We start from the raw sequence: 25,000 nt of genomic DNA, 5'->3' as shown, positions 1-25,000 counted from the left end.
ATATATATATATATATATATCATAATCATCATCATCGTTTAACATCCGTGCTTTCCATGCTAGCATGGGTTGGACGGTTCAACTGGGGTCTGGGAAGCCAGGAGGCTGCACCAGGCCTAGTCTGATCTGGTAGTATATACAGTGTGATCCAAAAGTAGGTTTACAGTAATTCAATTATCTCTTTCTCATTCGTATATCAACAGTTTAGATCTTAATTATAAAAGAAATATGAAACCCTTATTCTGTGCTAATTTAGTTCATTTTGTCAAGCTCCCTTTTCAGTTTGTAAGAGAGAAATTTAAATGCAATAAAATGTTTTAAAAGAAATCTTAAGTGCCTACGTGATAACTGTAAACCTACCTTTGGGCCACCCTGCATATATATATGCATGTGTGGGAGTGTGTTTCTGCATGTAGATATTAATGTGTTTCATGTATGTGTATGAATGCACGTGTGATAGTGTGTTTGTGTGTGTGTGTTCGTTTGTGTTTGTGTGTTTGTGTGAGTGTGTTTGTGTGTTTGTGTGAGTGTGTGTGTGAATGCGTGTGTGTGTGTGTGCATAGTGGAAGCATATGACTTAGTAGTTAAGGGTTTGGGACTCATGATCATAAGATTGTGGTTTTGATTCCGGGGTTAGGGCAATGCATTGGGATCTTGAGCAAAACCCTTCAATTCATGTTGCTCCAGTCCATTCAGCAGTCAAAAGTGAACAATCCCGTGAGAGACTAGCATCCTATTCAAGGGGAGTATATACACCACAGAAACCAGCTTTATCCTTTGCACACACACACACACACCACACACACACACATGCACACATATATGCAGGGTGTCCCAGAAGTTGTGCACCATCAGGCTTTTTAAAAAAAAATACACCTTTATTGATTTCAAAAACACTTTATTGAAATTAATCATCACAAATGCTGACATTGAGCACCATCTGCAATAAATCATGCATCAATTCTCTTTACGAAACTGTTTTTCACACTCCCGAGAGTGGAAAGGGTGACCTTTTGGCACTCACTTGTTATTGCACCCTTCAAATCATCAAGAGTGCATGGATGATTCTGGTACACAACAGATTTGAGATGTCCCCAAAGGAAATAGTGAAGGGGTATAAGATCTGGGTATTGGGTTGGCCACTCCATGGAACCTCTCCGTCCAATCTATCTGTTAGGAAAGGTCTGGTTTAAGTAGTTACACACGCAATTAGCAAAGTGTGCTGGAGCTCCGACCTGCTGGAAAAAGAAGTTTCTCCATCAAACAATGGGAACATCCTCAAAGTAGGCAAACAAGAAGGTCTGCAGGAGCCCTAAATAGGTTTCGCTGATGACATTATCATTAAAAAAGGGCCAATGATTTCCTCCTCCAAGATTCCAGCCCAGACCATGATCCTCGGATTGTTCTGATGGTGGGTGTCCCTCCTCATTCCAATGTGGATTATTATCTGACCAATAGCACATATTGTGCCAGTTTACTTGGCCATTCAAATGGAAAATGACTTCATCACTGAAGAATATTGAAGAATCTCTATGTGCATGAATCCATTCTGAGAATTCTAATCTTCTCTCTTCATCATCACCATTAAGAGCTTCCACAAGATGCCATTTGTACAGATGAAATGTGTGAGTCTTGAGAATACGATGCACTGATGATCTGCTCATGTTTAGCTCCTGGCTTATTCTTCTGACTGATTTCACAGGACTACTAACAACTTTTGCCAAAACAATAATGGATGTTTCTTCATCAGTTACACTCTTTGGTCGCCCATATCCCTTACGGTCAGCAACTGAGCCAGTTTCTTGGAAATGTTTGATCAAACGGCAGACTGTAGTGTGGCTCAATAGTTCTGGCTCAGAGTGTTTGTGTTTGAATTCTTCAGCTGCTGAGTGGTTTCTAGCCCCATCTCTTCAAAACATGAAAACAATTTGAACACTTTTTTCTTCTACCCTTAGTTTAATTGCCATAATTCAGTCTGAAAGATAGAAAAGATAGAAAATAGATTAACTTAGAAAAAATTGAATAAATTAAACTGAGTCAATTATTTTTAATGTAAACCAGAATGGAGCACGACTTCCGGGACACCTTGTATATGTATGTGAGTATATATATATAAATGTGTGTGTATATATGTATGTGTATATGCATGTATGTATATCATCATCATCATTGTTTAACGTCCGCTTTCCATGCTAGCATGGGTTGGACGGTTTGACTGAGGACTGACAGGCCAGATGGCTGCACCAGGCTCAATCTGGCAAAGTTTCTACAGCTGGATGCCCTTCCTAACGCCAACCACTCCAAGAGTGTAGTGGGTGCTTTTACGTGCCACCATCATGAGAGCCAGTCAGACAGTTCTGGCAACGACCACGCTCAAAAGGTGTTTTTTTACATGCCAACTGCACGGGAGCCAGTCCGGCGGCACTGGCAATGACCTCGCTCAAATGTTGTTTTTCACGTGCCACCGACACATGTGCCGATAAGGTGACGCTGGCAACGATCACGCTTGAATGGTGCTTTTTATGTGTCACTGGCATGGGAGCCAATCCGCAGCCCTGGCAACTATCATGCTTGGATGTGCTTTTAACATTCCACTGGAACGAGTGCCAATCAGGCGGAACTGTCATCGGCTACGTCAATGCTTTTGATTTTGATTTCACTTGCCTCAATAGGTCTTCATAAGCAAAGTGTATTGTCCAATGAATGAGGGGTACTCATAAGTGGGCTGGTTACACCCTACGCTCAGATGTGCTTTTAATGTTCCACTGGCACAAATGCCAATCAGGCAGTACTGTCATCGGCCACGTCAGCGATTTTGATTTTGATATAAATATGTATATATATATATATATGTGTGTGTGGCTGTTTGGTGAGAAGCTCACTTCCCAACCACATGGTTCCAGGTTCAGTCGCACTGTGTGGCACCTTGAGCAAGTGTCCTCTTCTATAGCCTCGGGCTGACCAAAACCTTTTGAGTAGATTTGGGAGATGGAAACTGAAAGAAGCTTGTCATGTGTGTGTGTGTGTGTGTATGTTTGTGCCCCACCACCACTTGACCACCAGTGTTGGTGTGTTTACATCCCTGTAACTTAGCGGCCCGGCAAAAGAGACCAATTAAATAAGTACCAGGTTTAAGAAAATGGAAATATGTCCAGCGGTTGATTCATTTAACTAAGATTCTTCAAGGCGGTGCCTCAGCATGGCCACAGTCTAGTGTCTGAAACAATAAAAGACAGAAGATAAAAGATATATATATATATATATATATATATATATATAATATATATATATATAATATATATATATATATATATATATATGGTGGGGAACACTCTGCTTGACATCCGGTGTTGGTTTGTGGACATCCCTGTCACTTAGCAGTTCAACAAAATATTCTAATAAAATAAGAACCAGGCTTGAAAAACAGGTGCTGGGTTCGATTTGCTCAGCTAATCACTTCAAGGTGGTGCTCCAGCATGGCTACAGTCCAATGATTGAAACAAAACAATAAAGATAAACGATAGTCATGATGATGAAGGCACGGGTTCAATTCCACTCTGTGTCAGCAAGGGCTGGGATTCTTGACCCCAGTGTTATGAGTGAAACTAGGGGGATGAAAACCTTTAGGTAAGCTAGATATATCCAAACACAAGTAAAGTTAAACATAAATTTACTTTCTGGAGAGTCCTACTGACTCATAAGGGCCGGTTTCCCGGTTTCATGGTGTATAAATTCCCCACCTGGACAGGATGCGGGGCCATGAGGGGATGACCCATTTTTGCCAGTTAAGTGGACTGGAGCAATGTGAAATGAAGTGTTGATGATGTGTCTGTCTGTCTGTCTGTCTGTCTGTCTGTCTCTCTCTCTATCTATCTATCTATCTATCTATCTATCTATATCTCTTTCTCATCCCTTTCTTCTCTCTCTCTCTCTCTATATATATATATATATATATATATATATATACATATATATATATATACACACACACACACACACATTACATATACATACATCTATGTATGTGTGTATGATTATGTATACGAGCATTTACATATATATACATATGCATGTATATGTATATACATGCACACACAAATATATAAATGTATATATATATATGGGGGGTATGTGTGGGTGTGTGTATAGGTAATGCCTATATGTGTATGTATGTGTGTGTATAGGTGATGCTTATATATATATATGTGTGTGTGTGTGTGTGTGTGTGTGTGTGTGTGTGTGTGTAGGTGATGCCTAGAACCCTCTTCTCAAATTTCTTTTTCTCTGTTTGTTTAGCAACAATGGCCAAAGTTAATATTTGATAATCACCATTTTGTCCGACAAACTCGCTGCTGTGTCCACAACACAATAGCTTCCATCCAATTATGAAGCCAAACAGCATTTCAATGCTAATCATCTCTGTCTGCCTGAATGTCTGCTCGCCTCTCCCTCTCTCTCTCTCTGTCTCCCCTCTCTCTCTCCCTCCCTTTCCCCCTTTCTCACTATCTCTATCTCTGTCTCTTTGTCTCTCTCTCTCTCTCTCGAAGGCTCACATTTTTCCTCTGCAGCAACAGTCACAGTCCGTCTTTGTTTGCAGGACTCTCTTCAACACTCCGCTCCGTTGCTGGCCCTCTGGCCCAACCCTTCTGCCAACGCATATCAGCCACTAATAATGACTAATAGATGAAGGACAGTACAAGGAATATCATCTTCTTAGTTTCTTTTTTTTCTCCCTTTCAATAAATTTATTATCAAACACTTTTAATTTATATTAATGCATTTGTTGCCATCACTGGACGTCAGAGAACAACAGCGAACCTTCAGAAGTGAGCTTTTACACATCAATGTATATACAGTGTGCATATAACAATTTCATGTGTGTGTGTGTGTATGTGTGTGTGTATATATTTATGTGTCTGTGTGTGTGTGTGTATATATATATATGTACTAGCTGAAGGTGACCCGCTCTATGTGCGGGTATAAGTGTGGTTGTTACTTTCTGTTGCTTCCTTTCAGCATGTAAAAAACACCATCCGAACGTGGCCGATCGCAGCGCCGCCTTGACTGGCTTCTGTGCCGGTGGCACGTAAAAAGCACCAACCGATCGTGGCCGCTGCCAGCGCCCCTGGCACCTGTGCTGGCGGCACGAAAAAAGCACCCTCTGCGCTCACAGAGTGGTTGGCGTTAGGAAGGGCATCCACCTGTAGAAACACTGCCAGATCAGACTGGAGCCTGGTGCAGCCTCCTGGCTTCCCAGACCCCGGTCAAACTGTCCAACCCGTGCTAGCACGGAAAACGGACGTTAAACGATGATGATGATGATGATGATGATGATTCTTCTCCCTCTTTGTTTCTCTCTCCTTTCTCTCTCACTTTCCCACTCTCTTACTCTTCCTTTCTCTCTGACTCTCCCTTGCTTTCTCTTACTCTCTATCTTTATCTATCTCTCTCCCATTTATAAACAACAAAAGATCTTGAGTAAGTTGAGAAATAAAATATTTAGAAAGATCAATCATAAATATCAGGCAGTAACAACGGAAAGGTCTGGTTCAAGGCAGACAGCAAAGCACTAACATTTAAAAGGGACAGACGAACTTGCGAGCTGAATAAAAATAATAAAATATTGGAAACCAAAGTTTGAAGGGATAGAATCTGAGGATAGTAGAGTCACCATGGCTGGCATTTCTTAACGATGGACAGCAACGTTTTGACAGTTTAACTGCTAGCGTAAAATTTTGAACTTGATGTAAAAGAAAATCCCTAAACACCAAGTTTTGAAGTGATTCTTTCTCACGACAGTAGACTCACGATGGCAAGCATTCAAAACTTCTTCATCATGGACGGCAACACATTGACGATTAAAAGGCTTGCGCAAATTTTTTAGCTTGATGTAACAGAGAATTCCTAAACACCCGCTCCTTTAAATTTTAATCCCCTTCCAGCCCCATTTAGACCCCTTTTCACATTTTGGTTAATATAACCCGATTTCATTTGGGTCTATTGGGGCCACATTTTATAAGATGAGGAATTTTGTCCTAGAGGTCACGCCTTTCATTTGAGGAAAAAAAATAGTTGTCATGCAAACTTGCCAGCACTTTTAACATCAGTCTGCATATTTTCAGCTCAACCGACCACATAATGCACACATTATATATATATATATATATGTGTATATATGTGTGTGTGTGTGTGTGTGTTGGAGTCTCTCTCATACGTGAGCATTGACGCTGAATTCGACTGGTAAGCAGGTAACCTTGTCTTTGTTGAAATAGTTGTGAGCTGCTGGAGTTATTTCTCTGACGGGTAATAGGAATTTCCATATCCTCTGAGGAAACGAACTGTTGACCCAGACAATTAGAATTAATTTTAATAAAAGCATCAATTTAAGAAAAAATAATAAAGTAGTAAAAAATGAAAATTTAGCACGAAAAATTTGCAGGGTTCTAAATAAATGTTAAAATGTAATAGATACGAAAAACCTACGTTATCACCAGAACACAAAAGCTCGTTGGTGTGTTCTGTTTGTATTTGCTCCATCGGCGCATTGACAGGCAGACAATAGAATGCAATGGCGAGATTCATAATATTTGTTGTCATGATTGTGTGGTGTTTGTGGCGATGATAATTCTCTCTATGAATGCAGACAGCGAGATATAGAAGGCCGTTTGACGAAGTGAAAGCGATGGAAAGGTAGGAAATAGAGTGAGTGAAAAAGTGCAGGAAAGGGAGGAAATAGCATGAGTGAGTGAGGAAGACAGATACATTAAAGAATGTGAGTGGACTTGTCAAAGTGGGTTTTTGGCCCTAGCAACGACACCTTTTAAGATAGGGATTTCTAAGGTAGCCCACGGGCATCGTCACCTCATTTTACATGTCCCTGTAAATTTTGGAGTCAATCCGACGGGATGTAGTGGCCTTGAAAGCGATCCAAGCGGTCGAGTCAAACAAACAAACGCATTTCAGTTTTATATATAGAGATATGTGTGTGTGCGTATGTGTGTATATATATATATATACACATGATGATGTTTGTTTTATATATATATGTGTGTGTGTGTGTGTGTGTGTGTGTGTGTGTGTGTGTGTGTGTTGTGTGTGTGTATATGTGTGTGTGTGTGAGTATAACTTTATGCATAGTGTGTATATAATAACCATACACATTGTTATAAATGCTGCTGTATTTTTTAAGGCTCTCTCCGTCGGTTAAGACGACGGGGGTCCCAGCTGATCCGATCAACGGAACAGCTTGCCCATAAAATTAAAATGCAAGTGGCTGAGCACTCCGCAGACACATGTACCCTTAATGTAGTTCTCAGGGAGATTCAGCATGATACAGAGTGTGACAAGGCTGGTCCCTTTGAATTACAGGTATGACTCGCTTTTGCCAGCTGAGTGGACTGAAGCAACATGAAATGGTGGTGGTGGTGGTGATGACGATGATGACGATAATGATGATGATGATGATGGTGATGATGATGATGATGATGGTGGTGGTGGTTGTGGTTGTGGTGGTGGTGGTGGTGGTGGTGGTGATGATGATGATGTTGATGGTGATGATGGTGGTGGTGGTGATGATGATGATGATAATGGTGATGGTGATGATGATGATGGTGATGATGATGATGTTGATGATGATTGCTTGGGAAGATCCATCTACATCAGTAGAATTGAGGTTCCTCCAAGTCTTCTCCCTACAGTTCGTTTTCTGATACCCCCCTCTTCCATCAATCTTCTATGTTACCCTATGTTACCTTCTTTCAATTCCCCCCTCCACTACACTGATATTCTCTGCATCCAACTCATTCTCTATCTCTAATCATCTGTCACACTATTTTCACTCAGAGCATTTTCTTGTTGTACCTGGACCTCATCTCTCTCTCTCCCCCTCTCTCTCTCCAGGTAGGCAAGCCATATATTTGCCTCCCCAGCAAGACACCTGTTCCTCTCTTGCAATCATAGTTTAGTTTCTTATTCCTTCAGACTATGATCTCGCTCAGTTGAGGGATTTTATCATTACATCTACTTGGAAACCTCACCGGTGCTAATACCAGGTAAAAAGCCCCTAGTACACTCGGATGGTCAGCATTAGGAAGGGCATCCAGCTGTAGAAACCTTGCCAAAGCAGACAGAGAACCTGGAAGAGCCCTCAGCATCACCTGCTCTTGCTAAACTGTCCAACCCATGCCAGCATGGAAAAAAAAGGATGTTCAATGATGGTGGTAGTGGTGGTGGTGGTGGTCATGATCATGATGAAGAGGATAACGATGATGATCATGATGATGATGGTGGTGGTGGTGGTGGTGGTGGTGTGGTATTGGTGGTATTGGTAGTGGTGATGGTGGTATTGGTGGTGGTGGTGGTGTTGGTGGTGGCGGTGGTGATGGCGGTGGTGGCGATGGTGTTTGTGGTGGTGGTGGTAGTGATGATGATGATGAATCATGCTTCAATGTCTTCTGGCTTTTTCAGATCAATAACATCTCTCGCTTACACTGAGGAAGCTCTTTACCTGGTTACTCGACTTCCTAGAAATAGCACCTCAAAGTACACCTTACTGTCTTCAAGTATAAGGACACATAAGATGCTGAAATCCAAGATATAATATATCTGGTCGAAATACATGACAGGAAAGCTTTCGGACACAGGCACAAGTGTGGCTGAGTGGTAAGAAGCTTGCTTCCCAACCACATGGTTCTGGGTTCAGTCCCACTGTGTGGCACCTTGGACAAGTGTCTTCTGCTATAGCCTTGGGCCAATGAAAGCCTTGTGAGTGGATTTGGTAGACGGAAACTGGAAGAAGCCCGTCATATATATTTGTGTGTGTGTGTGCCTGTATTTGCCCCCTTCCCCCTGCCATCGCTTCATAACAGATGCTGGTGTGTTTAGGTGCCCATAACTTAGCAGTTTGGTAAGAGAAACTGATAGAATAAGTACTATGCTTACAAAGATTAAGTCCTTTCTTTGACTAAGACCCTTTAAGGCTGTGCTCCAGCATGGCTGCAGTCAAATGACTGAAACAAGTAAAAGCATAAAAGAATAAAAGAATACATCTTAGTTGATCTTAGTTGAACAATGATAACAGCAGCAATAAATACCCCCCCCTCTCTCCTCCTACCTAATTATTCGTCAGAAAACCTTTTGTTACCATATTCTTTTGAAATTCACTGCTTTGTTTCAATTGATTTTGAAGATAACGAAGAATTTAGTAAAATAACTTTGTCGTTATCAAACCAGCATTTGGAACAAATGAATATAAAATTTCAATGAATGGTTTTAATTAAGATTACTTCAAAATGGAAAGTTCGTTTCACAGAACCAGGAATTATCTCAGGCAAGATGGTATTAAAAGGATTAAATGTGGAATCAGCTTGCTAGCTCAGTGTTTTTGGATCTTTTCGGTCTGAACGGCAGTTTTTAACATAATTTCTAGGTAACTAAAAAATTTTACACTTCGTATACTGGTAGAATGTGTTTATAAAACATCTTTTTCTCTTGGCTTTATTGAGAAAATTCTATAGTTTGTAAGATATTTGTTGTTGTTTTTCTTCAATTTCTTCAATTTCAACCAATCACTGAAGTCCATTGAGGTAAACAACAGTCTGTGCCGTATGAATATGTCCCTCGTTTAAGAAACAGATTGGGTTTATTTACATTTGTGAAGAAAAAAAGATACCCTTCCCCCACCCCTAATCCTAAAACAGATTGAAATGCAATAGATGGATACTAGGGTCATAATTATGGGTGACAATTTCATATGACATCGCTAGAAAAAACTGCCGTTCAAACCGAAAAGATCCGTGTTTTTTGTTGTTTTGTTACCATATTTCTGTTAAAATATACTGAATTTGTGTTAATCTTGGAAACAATCAAGAATTTAGTAAAATAACTTTGTGTCTATTACCTCCACCAAAGAAGGAGGTTATGTTTTCATTGGCGTTGGTTTGTCCGTCTATCTGTCTGTGTGCAAAATAGCTAAAATAGTTGCGAACGGTATTTGATGAAACTTGCAGGAAGAGTTGGTAATGACACAAGGAACAGATGATGAAATTTTGATCCGAGGATTTTTATGGATTCTTGAAGGATTTTTCGTTTGTTATATTTACTTCACATGAAGCATTACAATGTTACGTTCTTTGATTATCTCCCTTGAAAACGTATCGTTTCCACGTAACCTATGGTGGCGTTGCTGTTTAGAGACACTGTTGATGATGATGATGGTCGGGATAAGTATGGGAGGAGGATAAAATAGTATCAGTGGTTATAATGGCGACAGGAGCGGTGTGATGTGTGATGCTGAGGTGATGGTGGTAATAGTGGTGTTGATGATAGTGTTAGTTGTGTGGTGGCGGTGGTATTGCAGTGGTTATACTGGTTGTGGTGGTGAAAGTGTCTGTCAAGGCAACCGTCATGATGACACTGATGACGGTGTATGTGGTCGAAGTGGAAGCAATGACAATGATGCTGATGATGATGATGTTGGCGGTTGTGAACTGCTTCAGATGATTCCTGTTTTTAAAGGGTTTTTTTTTTCTTAAAATCAAATGGCTGTGTTATTATTTTTCGTACCCCCGCCAAGGAGGTTATGTTTTTGCCTGCTTTGGTTTGGGAAATTGGGCGATTTTCAGCATGCGTGTATATGGGTGGAAATGAGCTGCTTGGCGGAGGTCTGCGCTCTCCGAGTGCTTTTCGAGTTAACCTGGTGTTTAGAACAAATCAGCATAAAATTCTGATAGAAGATTTTCACACTTTAGCCCTTTTATTAGCATATTTCTGTCGAAATATAACTGCCTCTGTTTTGATTGATTTTGAAAATGAAAAAGAACTTAGTTAAATAGCTTTGCCATTATTAAACTGATGTTTGGAAGAAACTAAGATAAAATTTTGATGGAAGGTTTTAATTTAGATTGCTTTGATGGTCCAAATATTCTGCATGTTTTATGTTCAAACTGACCTGATCTGGCCTTTCATACATCTCATACAATGTCATTCTAAATATAAACAGTCACACCATTGAAATCTCAGGACTACGAGATAACATATGATTGATTCAGAACTGTGAATATATAATAAACACAGGCATGACTGTGTGGTAGGAAGCTTGCTTTCCAACCACATGATTCCAGGTTCAGTCCCACTGCATGGCACCTTGGGCAAGAGTCTTCTACTATAGTCTCAGGCTGACCAAAGCCTTGTGAGTGGATTTGGCAGATGGTAACTGAAAGAAGTGCATCGTGTATATATATATATATATATGTACACACACACATGCATATGCATATATATATATATATATATATATTATTAAATTTAGGGTAGAAATTGATATTTATCAATTAGAACCAGTGGTCTAGCATATTAAAGAAAGAATCCGAAGATTAAAATATTTATATATACCAATTAAGGACTGTACACGAAAAGTGGACAGTCAACATGCTAGATATAGACGTCAAATCGCCATTCTCCACAAAAAGTTTATGTTCTCAGATCAAACTCAACACAAAACCAAAGCAATAAACAAGTGAAAATATACGAAATAAATATTTATTTCGTATATTTTCACTTGTTTATTGCTATGGTTTTGTGTTGAGTTTGATCTGAGAATGGCGATTTGACGTCTATATCTAGACGCATGTTGACTGTCCACTTTTCGTGTACAGTCCTTAATTGGTATATATATATATATTATATATATATATATATATATATATATAGATAAGAAAGTTGGTTTGTGAAAGCACGTGGGTGAATATATAGAAAATAGTAAAGAGTGAAAAAACTACAGAAGACTTAAATGTTAAAAAATATATATATTTGCATCAATATGTCTGAAGAATATTAGAAAATTAAAAAAAAAATATTTTTTCCTCTTATAATGACATAATTTAAAAGAAAGACCGGTTTCGTGTGTAGCTTTTCAAATTTCTTGCGACCAAGAAATTTGAAAAGCTACATGCGAAACCGGTCTTTCTTTTAAATTATGTCATTATAAGAGAAAAAAAAAATTTTTTTTTTAATTTTCTAATATTCTTCAGACATATTGACGCAAATATATATATTTTTTAACATTTAAGCCTTCTGTATTTTTTTCACTCTTTACTATTTTCTATATATATATATATATATAGTCGCCATGATAGATCGTTAGCCACAACACACATTTTTTCTCTCCTTTTTTTCACTCCTTGTTTTTTCTCTGTATCTTTCTGTAGAAACGTAAAAGACTTTTTCTATTCCTAAGCGTTATACTAATACAGCTGTTTGTTTTGTACACCACCTGTCTTCGTCTTTTGTTTTTTTTTGTAAACTTTCCCTATATATATATATATATATATATAGGGAGATGTACTTGCATGGCAAGTGACCTGATCTGAAATTGTGTGCTGGAACGAAAACAATTGCAGCATGGAAGGTGATTATAAGCCATTTAAGAAACACACAAAAACCGTTAGACGCGGTCTCGAAGTGGCGAAAATATTCTGACAAATTAAATTTAAATGTTGAAGTGAATCTAACGGCTTTTGTGTTTTCTTAAATGGCTTATAAACACCTTCCACCTGCAATTGTTATATATATATATATATATATATATATATATATATATATAGATAAGAAAGTTGGTTTGTGAAAGCACGTGGGTGAATATATAGAAAATAGTAAAGAGTGAAAAAACTACAGAAGACTTAAATGTTAAAAAATATATATATTTGCATCAATATGTCTGAAGAATATTAGAAAATTAAAAAAAAAATATTTTTTCCTCTTATAATGACATAATTTAAAAGAAAGACCGGTTTCGTGTGTAGCTTTTCAAATTTCTTGCGACCAAGAAATTTGAAAAGCTACATGCGAAACCGGTCTTTCTTTTAAATTATGTCATTATAAGAGAAAAAAAAAATTTTTTTTTTAATTTTCTAATATTCTTCAGACATATTGACGCAAATATATATATTTTTTAACATTTAAGCCTTCTGTATTTTTTTCACTCTTTACTATTTTCTATATATATATATATATATAGTCGCCATGATAGATCGTTAGCCACAACACACATTTTTTCTCTCCTTTTTTTCACTCCTTGTTTTTTCTCTGTATCTTTCTGTAGAAACGTAAAAGACTTTTTCTATTCCTAAGCGTTATACTAATACAGCTGTTTGTTTTGTACACCACCTGTCTTCGTCTTTTGTTTTTTTTTGTAAACTTTCCCTATATATATATATATATATATATATATATATATATATATATATATATATAGGGAGATGTACTTGCATGGCAAGTGACCTGATCTGAAATTGTGTGCTGGAACGAAAACAATTGCAGCATGGAAGGTGATTATAAGCCATTTAAGAAACACACAAAAACCGTTAGACGCGGTCTCGAAGTGGCGAAAATATTCTGACAAATTAAATTTAAATGTTGAAGTGAATCTAACGGCTTTTGTGTTTTCTTAAATGGCTTATAAACACCTTCCACCTGCAATTGTTATATATATATATATATTATATATATATATATATATATATATATATATATACATATATATATATATGTATTGGCACGTAAAAGCACCATCCGTTCGTGGCCGTTGCCAGCCTCGCCTGGTCCCCGTGCTGGTGGCACGTAAAATCACCATCCGTTCGTGGCCGTTTGCCAGCTCCGTCTGGCACACCTGTGCGGGTGGCACGTAAAAATCACCCACTACACTTGCAGAGTGGTTGGCATTAGGAAGGGCATCCAGCCGTAGAAACACTGCCTGATCAGACTGGGCCTGATGCAGCCTTCTGGCTTCACAGACCCCAGTTGAACCGTCCAATCCATGCTAGCATGTAAAGCGGACGCTAAATGATGATGATGATGATGATGATACATACATACATATATATACATATATATACATATATATATATATGTGTGTGTGTGTGTATATTTATGTGTGTGTGTGTGTATTTGTACCCTTGCCATCACTTGACACTTGATGCTGGTGTGTTTATGTCCCTGTAACTTAGTGGTTCAGCAAAAGGGTCCAATAGAATAAGTACCAGGATTACAAAGAATAAATCCTGGGGTCGATTTCTTTGACTAAAACCCTTTAAGGTGCTGCTCCAGCATAGCCACAGCCAAATGACTGAAACTTGTAAAAGAATAAAAGAATATAAGTGTTACATTTGGCAGATAAATCTGAATGCTAAAGGGCCAAAACCAAAAGTGCGTATCAAGGAAATCGGTGCAGTTCCAGTTGGTTTGACATAAAGGGTTTTGCTAGTGTTTGGAATATAAATCAACAGGAAATTTTCATGGAAAGATTTAATTTAGAGTATTTTTTAACAAATGTTATGACATAAAATTGTTATGACATGGCTATACACATCTGGTGTAAAATGGTATTACACAAATAAATGGTTGGATGTGGTTATCTAAAATAACCTAACACAGAACGTACTTCATACCACTCAGACATAGGTATGATACTTGGTATTCACTGCTCAACTACCGACTGTTAAACCAACACGGTCAAACTAACACCTGTCAATTACTCCCTTTGACCGTTCACATTTATTGTAATCGGTTAAACCACTTTCATTCGCATGGGAATGTTTAGGATTTTCCCATAACAAAAACCAAGGATTTTCTCTGGTGGATTGATAACAAAAGGGTTGCAACGTTAAATACCGCTTCTGTATAATATGCACTAACTCTTTATTAGTATAATGGTGTAAGAAAACAGAGAACTTAGTCAAATTTATTTTAATTGCTGTATAAATTAATTTACTGTAACTTATTACTTAAATTCTTGACAATTTCAGAATCACATTTTTGATACACTTCAAACTCTTAAACCACAAGAACCAAAACCAGAAGATGTCTCTGAATTTATTGCCACTCAACATGAAGACGGAAAAATTAATGCAGTAAGTTTGAAACAATTTTTTCGTTTAACCCTTTAGCATTCAAAGTAATCTCTGTCAAATTCAATGTTTATTTATTCACAATGTTTTGACTTAATCCTGCATTATCTCATAGCTTTGAGATTTTGATGATGAGGTTGTTTATTTTTACATTGACATCTTTATATATAAAAGTGAAGTTGTGTGTCTGTCTCCTACGATTTAGATTCCTAACTACTCCCACATTTTGCGGTGCAGTTTAACCAAAACCAGGTATCTTATAGACGTGATTCATATCGAGCCCTTCTGGGTATTAGCGCACGTCTACGATGAGTCTACGATTTAAAAAAAAATTTACCATCAATTTTTCCCATTTTTAATGCATTTTTGGCATATATAAGGGAAGTAACTCTCTAAAAATTTATTATTAAATCTCAGAACGTAAAAAGCTACAGTAACACCCCCCCCCTTTGTGGTTAACCATATTGAGATGGCTATTATACTTTACATCTCTAAAAATGCTTATATTGTTATTTCCCTTATAAACCCGAGCAACGCCAGGCGATACTGCTAGTTGTAATATAAAACAGATCATATATTTGGGCCGGACATGACTGGTTAAAATACAAAAGGCTTAAAAGCAATGGGAAAAGCTTCTGAACTTCATAACTGCAGCAGGTAATTGTCTGCAGTGCCACTGATAGAGAAGGAAAATCAAAATAAAGAATTGTAGATGGCAATTAATCCAAGCAAAGTGCAATGGTTGTCTGTTAAGACAAAAAGTCATATGCCATGAAGAAATTAGACTGATTGCATTTTGTGTAATGTTCTTCATCAAAATTAGATTAAAAATTTGAATATTGTATTCGTTCAGGCATAATCTATCTATCTATCCGCTCAGTCAAAGTCGACTCTCGGTCACTCGTTGGATCAGTGTCCTCCAGTCAGTTCTATCCTGGGCCGCTTCTTTCAGATTGGCTATGTCCATTCCAGTATCACTCTTGATGGTGTCAAGCCAGTGGGTTCTTGGTCGGCCTCTTCCTCTCTTACCACTGACCATTCCGAGCATGATGTCCTTCTCCAGAGATTTTCTCCGCATAACATGACCGAAATATGCCAATCTATGCTTGGTGATCCTAGCTTCTAGCGACATTTTTGGCCTGATCTGCTTAAGAACTTCTCCATTGGTGAGCCTCACTGTCCATGGAATCCGTAAAAGTCTTCTCCGACACCAAAGCTCGAATGCATTAATTCTCTTCTGGTCAGCTTTCTTTAGTGTCCAGGTCTCGCATCCATATGTTGCTATTGGGAAGACAATTGCATTCACCAATCTGCATTTGGTAGCGAGTCTGATGTCTCTACTCTTCCAGACCCTGCTCCCTGCGTAATATACATGCGTAATATACATTCCTATAAAATGCATTCTTGCAATTACGGCAAATAAAATCTCTGGAAAAAAATATCTCTCACCTGTAATATGTGCTAACACTTTTTTAGTATAATGATGTATGAGAAACATACATCATTATATGTTTTAGTCAAATTTATTTTAATTGCTGTATAAAATACATCGAAATGATTCACACACTGTAATTGAAAAAACAGAGCAAATTTGAAAATAATTTTTGGATTTTACTGGTACCACAAAAATACATCAACTTTAAGGTTAACATTGTGAAAATCACTTTATTGTATTTTTTTTTTTTTTGAAAAATATACACAAAAATTCAAAAAATATCTTTTACCCTGATGAACAGCTTACTGTGAGACCTCACTAATCAATTTGCACTTGACATACAAACTTAAACATTCATTTTCCAAATTTACAAACTCACAGTTAATAATATTATTTTATTTCTCTAGTATTACAATGGTTTAATTTGTAAAATATGGGTTGTGCCCCTGCCCTGCATAAGCTCTCTGAAACAAGTGAATACACTGGTTGGTGCTCTTTGCCCCTCACAGGTTCTTTGAGATCAGTACAGGCACTGGGTGGAGGAGCTGTGTCTGTAGCCTTTTATAAGCTTTTATAAGGTCAGTGAAATCACTGAAAAGATTTGTGCCCAGCTTTTAAAAAGTGTCTGGAACCAATGAGATTAATGCAGATGGTATTGATGAACAAGTGACTGTATGAAAAACATGAGATTGGAAAGAATTCTAGAGAGATGGCATTCTAGAAAAGAAGGATTGGTCTGAAGGCTAGAGTAGACTTGGGTGGTTTGGTTTTATTTGAATCAAAGGTTCCTTTGCATAATTTTTGCACTATACATAATCCTATGGATTATTAAACCCTTGAGCAAGAATATTTTTGACTAAGTTGATTGGAGTAAAGATAAGCCTTGTTCAAGGCCAAAATGCACTGCCAGACCCAGGAATCAAACCCACGACCTTATGAGCTGAGCTCAACACTTCTAACCACTAGGCCAAATGCCAAACAGACATGACAAGATGTAGATAAACAGACAGATGTATATAGATGTATAGGGGTATATAGAGGCAATTCTAAAGTGGAATTGATGTATTTACCAATTTTATTTATTTGTAGGAAGAATATGAAGCTTTGAAAGAAACAGTTGAAGAATCTTATGAAGTTCCTCCCAAGGTGGAACCAGAGTAAGAAAATTTTCTTTTAAAGATGCTTACTAAAACCTGTCTTATTTTGATAACGCTCAGAAACTGTACATGGCGACGGGACATGTTGGCTACATGTGCTGACTATACATGGTTGCTGTGTATATCCTTAAATCCTTTAAAATGTTTCAGCTCGAAGGCTGCGGCCATGCTATTTTATTTTATCTAGTTTCAGCTCACGAGCTGTGGCCATGCTGGGGCATCGCCATATATGTTGATCGAGTATGTATATGTTGATTATATATAGTCACAGGTGTGGCTGTGTGGTAAGATGTGTGTCTACCAACCACATGGTTCTGGATTCAATCCCACTGTGTGGCACCTTGGGCAAGTGTTTTCTATTATAGCCTTGAGCCGACCAAAGCCTTTCTCTGTGTTTATCTCCCACCATTGCTTGACAACCAGTGTTGATGGGTTTATGTCCCTATAACTTAACGGTTCAATAAAAGAGACTGATAGAATAAGTACCAGGCTTGAAAAAGTAAACACTGGGGTCAAGTTGTTCTACTAAAATTCTTCAAGGTTGTGCTCCAGCATGGCCACAGTCTAATTACTGAAACAAGTAAAAAAAAAAACATTAAAAAAATATGTACATATTGACAACATGCGTATGTTGATTGTGTCTGTATATGTTGACTGTATGTGTATATAGATATTCACTTCAAATTTTGGCACAAGGCCAGCAATTTTGAGAGAGGGTGTAAGTCAATTACATTGAACCCCTCAGTGCTCATCTGGTATATATTTTATTGACCCCGAAAGAATAAAAGGCGAAGTGGACTTTAGCAGAATTTTGAGCTCAGAGCATGATGACTGATGAAATACCACTGTGCATTTCACCTGGCATGATAACATTTCTGCCAACTCACAACACTGTATATATATATATATATATATATATATATATCTTTTACTCTTTTAGTTGTTTCAGTCATTTGACTGCGGCCATGCTGGAGCACCACCTTTAGTCGAGCAACTCGACCCCGGGACTTATTCTTTGTAAGCCCAGTACTTATTCTATTGGTCTCTTTTTGCCGAACCGCTAAGTGACGGGGACATAAACAAACCAGCATTGGTTGTCAAGCAATGCTAGGGGGACAAACACAGACACACAAACATACACGCACACACACACATATATATACATATATACAACGGGCTTCTTTCAGTTTCCGTCTACCAAATCCACTCACAAGGCTTTTGTCGGCCCGAGGCTATAGTAGAAGACACTTGCCCAAGGTGCCACGCAGTGGTACTGAACCCGGAACCATGTGGTTGGTAAGCAAGCTACTTACCACACAGCCACTCCTGCGCCAATATATATATATTGATTGTATACAAAGTATGGGGGTTTAGTTCTCAGGTGATTTAAATGATCAGGTACGCTAGATAAGTGCTGTAACGGATTACTAGGGCTCCAAGGTTATAACCGAGATGGTAGTTATGGAGCCATTGTAAATTTCCAATGCAGCGGATATATATGATTGTTAAAGGGGACAACAAACGTTAAGGTAAGGCAAACATCTCAAGTCATATAAATTATTATTATTGGAAGAAATTCAGGGCCTTACAGCTGTTTCTGAGATATCACTATTTGTCTCTGATGGCAGAATGCCCCATACTCAGGGATATCCCAGAAACAGCTGTAAGACTTCGAATTTTTTCCCAATAATAATAATCTGTACGACTTGAGATGTTTGCCTTGCCTTAATGTTTGTTATCCTCTTTGACAACTATATATTGATTGTATATATATTCATTGGTTATATGTGTGTGTGTGTGTTGATTATATGTGTACATATATAATGGTTGTATTTGAAGGTGGTGAGCTGGCAGAATCATTAGCATGCCAGGCGAAATGCATAGCCGTATTTCGTCTGCTGTTACGTTCTGAGTTCAAATTCCGCCGAGGTCGACTTAGCCTTTCATCCTTTCGGGGTCGATTATAATCGATTTAATCCATGTGTCTGTCCTTGTTGATATAATCGACTTAATCCATGTGTCTGTCCTTGTTTGTCCTCTCTGTGTTTGGCCCCTTGTGGGAAGTAAAGAAATAGGTTGTATTTGTTGGCTTGGCCTCCGTGCTGTGGGCACGTAACAAACACCATCCGATCGTGGCCGTTCGCCAGCCTCATCTGGCACTTGTGTCGGTGGCACATAAAAACACCATCCGAGCGTGGTCGTCTGCCAGCCTCGTCTGGCACCTGTGTCGGTGGCACATAAAAACACCATCCGAAGACCCGGCAAGACTAGTCAGGCCATAACCCGTAGCCCCTACCTGGGACGTAGTCAGTCCACCTGTGCATACCTTCCTTCTTGTGACACTTGTGAAGACCTGTTGAGGCAAGTGAAAATCAAAAAATCAAAATAGATGAACATCAATGGAATTTGTATCTTTGTGGTACCAGTGCCGGTGGCACACAAGAAATCCATCCGAACGTGGCCGTAGCCAGTACCGCACCGACTGGCCTCCGTGCTGTGGGCACGTAACAAACACCATCCGATCGTGGCCGTTCGCCAGCCTCATCTGGCACCTGTGTCGGTGGCACATAAAAACACCATCCGAGCGTGGCCGTCTGCCAGCCTCGTCTGGCACCTGTGTCGGTGGCACATAAAAAACACCATCCGAGCGTGGCCGTTCGCCAGCCTCGTCTGGCACCTGTGTCGGTGGCACATAAAATCACCCACTACATTCTCGGAGTGGTTGGCATTAGGAAGGGCATCCAGCTGTAGAAACACTGCCAGATCTGACTGGCCTGGTGCAGCCTTCGGGCTCCCCAGACCCCAGTTGAACCGTCCAACCCATGCTAGCATGGAAAGCGGACGTTAAATGATGATGATGATGATGATGATGTGTATATGGTTATTGTATGTTAACTGTACGTTGATTGTATTGATTGTAAATGCTTTAGTTAACTATATACTGCACAAGGCCAGCAACCCCAGTACTCAACTGGTACTTATTTTATTAACCCTGAAAGGATGAAAAGCAAAGCCCACCCCAACAGCATTTGAACCCAGAACGCAAAAACAGACAAAATTCCACAAAGCATTTAGCCCAGCATGCTAACGACTCTGCCAGCTCACTGCCTAATATATTAATTAAATATTGATTGTATGTATATAAGTTTTGTTGACTCTGCATTGAAGACATGTGTATATTATATGCTGTCCGTTTATTCATTTGTTGATGATGCATGTATATGCTGACTCTATGATAACTCTATATGCATATGTTGGCTCTAGACGTTTACAAGGTGGAATCAAAAGGTTCCCAGACAAGTTATATTTAATAAAAAATTAATTATTTACCTAAATTTTATCCTAATCTCCTTCAAAATAGTCACCTTGCACAGCAATACACCAGTGTTCCTGCCACTTTTCGAATCCAGCCTGGAAGTCGCTTTCCAAAGATGGGTCGAGGACCTCCTGCAATTCGCTCTAAATCGCAACAACGGTGTTAAAATGGCGACCTTTGAGCTGCCTTTTCATCTTGAGGAAGAGATGGAAGTCCCCTGTGCTAAACATGGCAAATAAGGCATGTGCAGAAGCAATACCATGTTGCTTTTGGCAAGAAAGTCACAAATGAGGAGAGCTTCGTGAAGAACCCAAGTCTTTGTGCTGCACAGACCTGATCGCTTTTACCAAATGTCCTTTCTCAGACTCTTCAAAACATAGTAGCAGAACTCTCAATTGATGGTCTGGCCCTGGGAAACAAATTCTTGATGCACAAGGCCATATTTCCACGGGTGACACTTCTGGCAGATGTGCCAGATCACTCATTATATTCCAGTGATGTTGTTCCCCTTTTGAAGCACTCGTGCCACTCAAAGCTTTGTGTACAACCCATTACCTCACTGCTTGCCAAAGAATGCTCAATGTCTCAGTAGCAGACTTTCCAAGTTTAACACAAAATTCCTCGTCGGCTCTTTGTTCCTGTCAATGACAAAATTGCAGACTTTGGCAAACACATGATCACAAAAACACGAATTTCTCAACTTGTGAAATACACTCAGTGATTTCCCTCAATATGCTGCCTTATGAAGGTCACTGCTAGCCCTCACTGTACACAACCATGTGCTGCCATCTGTTGGTGCACTACAGAACTAATCCAGAAATTTTTTAGTACCACCTCATACTTTATATGTAAATTAAATGTTTATACTGACCACATACTACACTAGTCACTAAGTTACTACATTGTTGACCTGTGTAAGGTTGTGAGTCAATGTGGTTCTAAGTATTACATGACAACCATGTCAACTCAACCTGAGGTCAACAGATAAATCTGCCAGAAAGAAGTAATTTTCTTTGCAGAGTGACCCCAAAACCAGTGGTCAAACCTGTGGACAAGCAAGTGAAGTTGAAGGTGGTGGAGAAAGCAAAAGTTTTACCGAAGAAAGTGAAAGCCAGAAAACATGCCAAGAGAATGGTTGGAAAACCAAGATCTAAAATTGTAAGTATTTCACCAGGGGTAAGAGCAAGGTCTCAGGGAAGGGCAAAACTGGGGACAGGCATTGGTGCCTTTGTAAGGAATCGAAGGGTAATGTAGAGTAACATGAGATCAGTGGTGTTGGGAAGGGGTGTGGGGAAAGATGAGATGTACTCAGAACTGGGTACTTTAACTGGATGGTGGGGACAGAGCCTGAAGATGTGTTTAAAACTTAATATCATATTTCCCAACATACAGTTTGATGTAGTACTTAGTGTAATCATGCTGTGTAAACATTCAAACAGTGTCACTATCTTTCCAAATCCTGTTGCAATTCATATGGAATTTTTGGTCCTCTAAAGTTGTCTTGATGTACAAGTCGAACCACCTATCTTGGCTGTAAAATTTTGGTCTGAAAAATCCCTCTTTTATGCTGTTGCTTGATGGAGCTGGGTTCATCCCAGGTTAGTAGTCCCAGAGATATCATCATGTGTAGAGCTGACCTGGTCCACCAATGCTCCCCATCGCTGGTGGTCCAGTGTCAACTCCCACTGCTTGCTTGCTTCATGCTGTTTCTTGATGGAGCTGGGGTCATCCCAGGTGTGTAGTCCCAGAGATATCATCATGTGTAGAGCTGACCTGGTCCACCAATGCTCCCCATCGCTGGTGGTCCAGTGTCAACTCCCACTGCTTGCTTGCTTCATGCTGTTTCTTGATGGAGCTGGGGTCATCCCAGGTGTGTAGTCCCAGAGATATCATCATGTGTAGAGCTAACCTGGTCCACCAATGCTCCCTATCGCTGGCGGACCCATGCCAGCTCCTCTGCATCCTCCAAGGTGATGTTGAGCCTGTGAAGATCTTCCCTAATTGCATCCAGCCATCTGATGTAGGGCCTTCCACAAGGCCTCTTGCTGCTCACAGCTACTACGTCGAATGAGAGTAAAGATGGAAAATACAATAGCTAGAGGAAATGATGGGTGAAGATGTGGCCAGAACTGGGTACTTCAACAGGAGTCTGAAGATGTGGCCAGAACTGGGTACTTTAACAGGGTGGTGGGAGTGGAGTCTGAAGATGCATTTAAAACTTAATAGAGTAGGGTAGGTAGAGCAGGTGACAAGGTGGCCAGAACTAGGTACTTTACCTGTTTTGGTGATTGGTTGGAGTCTGAAATTGTTTAACACTTAACAGATCGGGGAGGTAGATGAAAATGCAGTCAGAATTAGGTACTCTAACAGGGTGGGGGATAGAGCCTGAAGCTGTGGTACTTCAATAGCAGTGAGGCATAAGTGTGAATATAGGGACATGATGTGGTACCCTAACATTGGTTTTAGGGTACCTCAACAGGATAGGTAGATGACATATGAAGCTGTGGATAAGATTTTCCCATGGAGAGAGATGCAAGAAGCAGATTAGATAAATGTAGAGGTTATACTTAGTTTCTCAGAATTATGATATTTAGGATTTAACTAAAGGTGCAAGAAGATTTATGGTCTAATGAAGTGTCTTAAGAATTGGTCTAAGATATAATTTGAGTGATTTTAATCTGAAAAAATGGTCTCAGTGTGGTCTTTGTGTGGTCTAAGTATGAGTCAGGTCTCATGTTTTGATTCTCTATGTCATGAACTGCTGCCCTGTTCACCTTCCTATGGTTAATGTTAACCCTTCTGAGATGGGTAGTAATGGTCAGACTTTGCTAATGAGGTATAATAAGACTGAAAAATGTCCAAAGTTATCACCATACTATTAAAAATCAAACCTCCTCGTTAAATTCTATATATCATCATCATCATCGTAATTATAATCATCATTTAACATGTTTTCCATGCTGGCATGGGTTGGCTGATTCAACTGGAACTGGCAAACCAAAGAACTGGGTCAGGCTCTAATATCTGCTTTGGGACAGTTTCTACAACCGAATGCCCTTATGCTATTTCTAATACCAAAGAATTTACAGAATGTACCAAGTGTCATTTGCTAGATTTAAATGATTTAATCGAGTGTTTGTTTGGTTTTTTTACTCAAATTGATCATTTAGATAATAATTAATCTTCTCATCACCAAATGTGTAATATAAATTAATTATAGTTTCTAAGTTCATTGCATCAAGTACGTTAGTGCTCATGAAGACATATGGCCTTGTGGTTATGATGATGAACTTACAAATATACAGTCGCAGGTTCAATTCCTGGACTGAGCAGCAAAATGTGTCCTTGAACCTGGCACTTCATGTCACCTTGCACCAGTTTCCTCAATCAAAAAGTGAATACCAGCTGCCCTCTCTGGTGCAACACTCTTTGGTGCAGCTCTTTCTTGTACAGCCCTCTCTAGTGCAGCCCTCTCTTGTACAGCCCTCGCTGGTGCAGCCCTCTCTAGTGCAGCCCTCTCTGGTGCAGCTCTCTCTTGTACAGCCCTTTGGTACAGCCCTCTCTGGTGCAGCCCTCTTTGGTACAGCCCTCTCTGCTGCAGCCCTCACTGGTGCAGCTCTCTCTTGTACACCCCTTTGGTACAGCCCTCTCTGGTGCAGCCCTCTCTGGTACAGCCCTCTCTGGTGCAGCCCTCTCTGGTACAGCCCTCTTTGGTACAGCCCTCTTTGGTGCAGCCCTCTCTGGTGCAGCCCTCTCTGGTGCAGCCCTCTTTTGTACAGCCCTCTCTGGTGCAGCCCTCTTTTGTACAGCCCTCTTTGGTGCAGCCCTCTCTTGTACAGCCCTCTTTGGTGCAGCCCTCTCTGGTGCAGCCCTCTTTTGTACAGCTCTCTCTCTGGTGCAGCCCTCTCTGGTGCGGCCCTCTCTGGTGCGGCCCTCTCTTGTACAGCCCTCTCTGGTGCAGCCCTCTGGTGCAGCCCTCTTTGGTGCAGCCCTCTCTGGTGCAGGCCTCTCTGGTGCAGCCCTCTCTGGTGCAGATGTCTCAACCTGGATGCTCTACTGGGTCGAGAGGGTGTTTATGTCTGCTAGCGATTATGCAGGCACCTAAAACAATGTGTGAAGGCATGGCACATGTTAACCAAGTCAAATTTGTTTGTAAATGATGGCTATCAGTTTATTTATGATACTTGTA

The 25,000-nt window shown here is 39.6% G+C and overlaps 1 protein-coding gene across 1 annotated transcript in view; it reads left to right on the top strand.

The window, feature by feature from the left end:
* LOC118767478 (titin-like) overlaps positions 1–25,000 on the top strand; it is a 78,006-nt gene that overhangs the window by 51,337 nt on the left and 1,669 nt on the right. The window contains exons 13-15 of the mRNA XM_036512100.1: positions 14,802–14,906; positions 17,428–17,495; positions 21,831–21,969. Coding sequence (XP_036367993.1) covers positions 14,802–14,906; positions 17,428–17,495; positions 21,831–21,969 — 312 coding nt within the window. The remainder of the gene's footprint in view (positions 1–14,801; positions 14,907–17,427; positions 17,496–21,830; positions 21,970–25,000) is intronic.

This window comes from Octopus sinensis, linkage group LG22 (assembly GCF_006345805.1).
Source record: "Octopus sinensis linkage group LG22, ASM634580v1, whole genome shotgun sequence".
NCBI lineage: Eukaryota > Metazoa > Mollusca > Cephalopoda > Octopoda > Octopodidae > Octopus > Octopus sinensis.
Note: the sequence above shows the minus strand (reverse complement) of the source record. Positions and strands in the feature narration are given on the sequence as shown.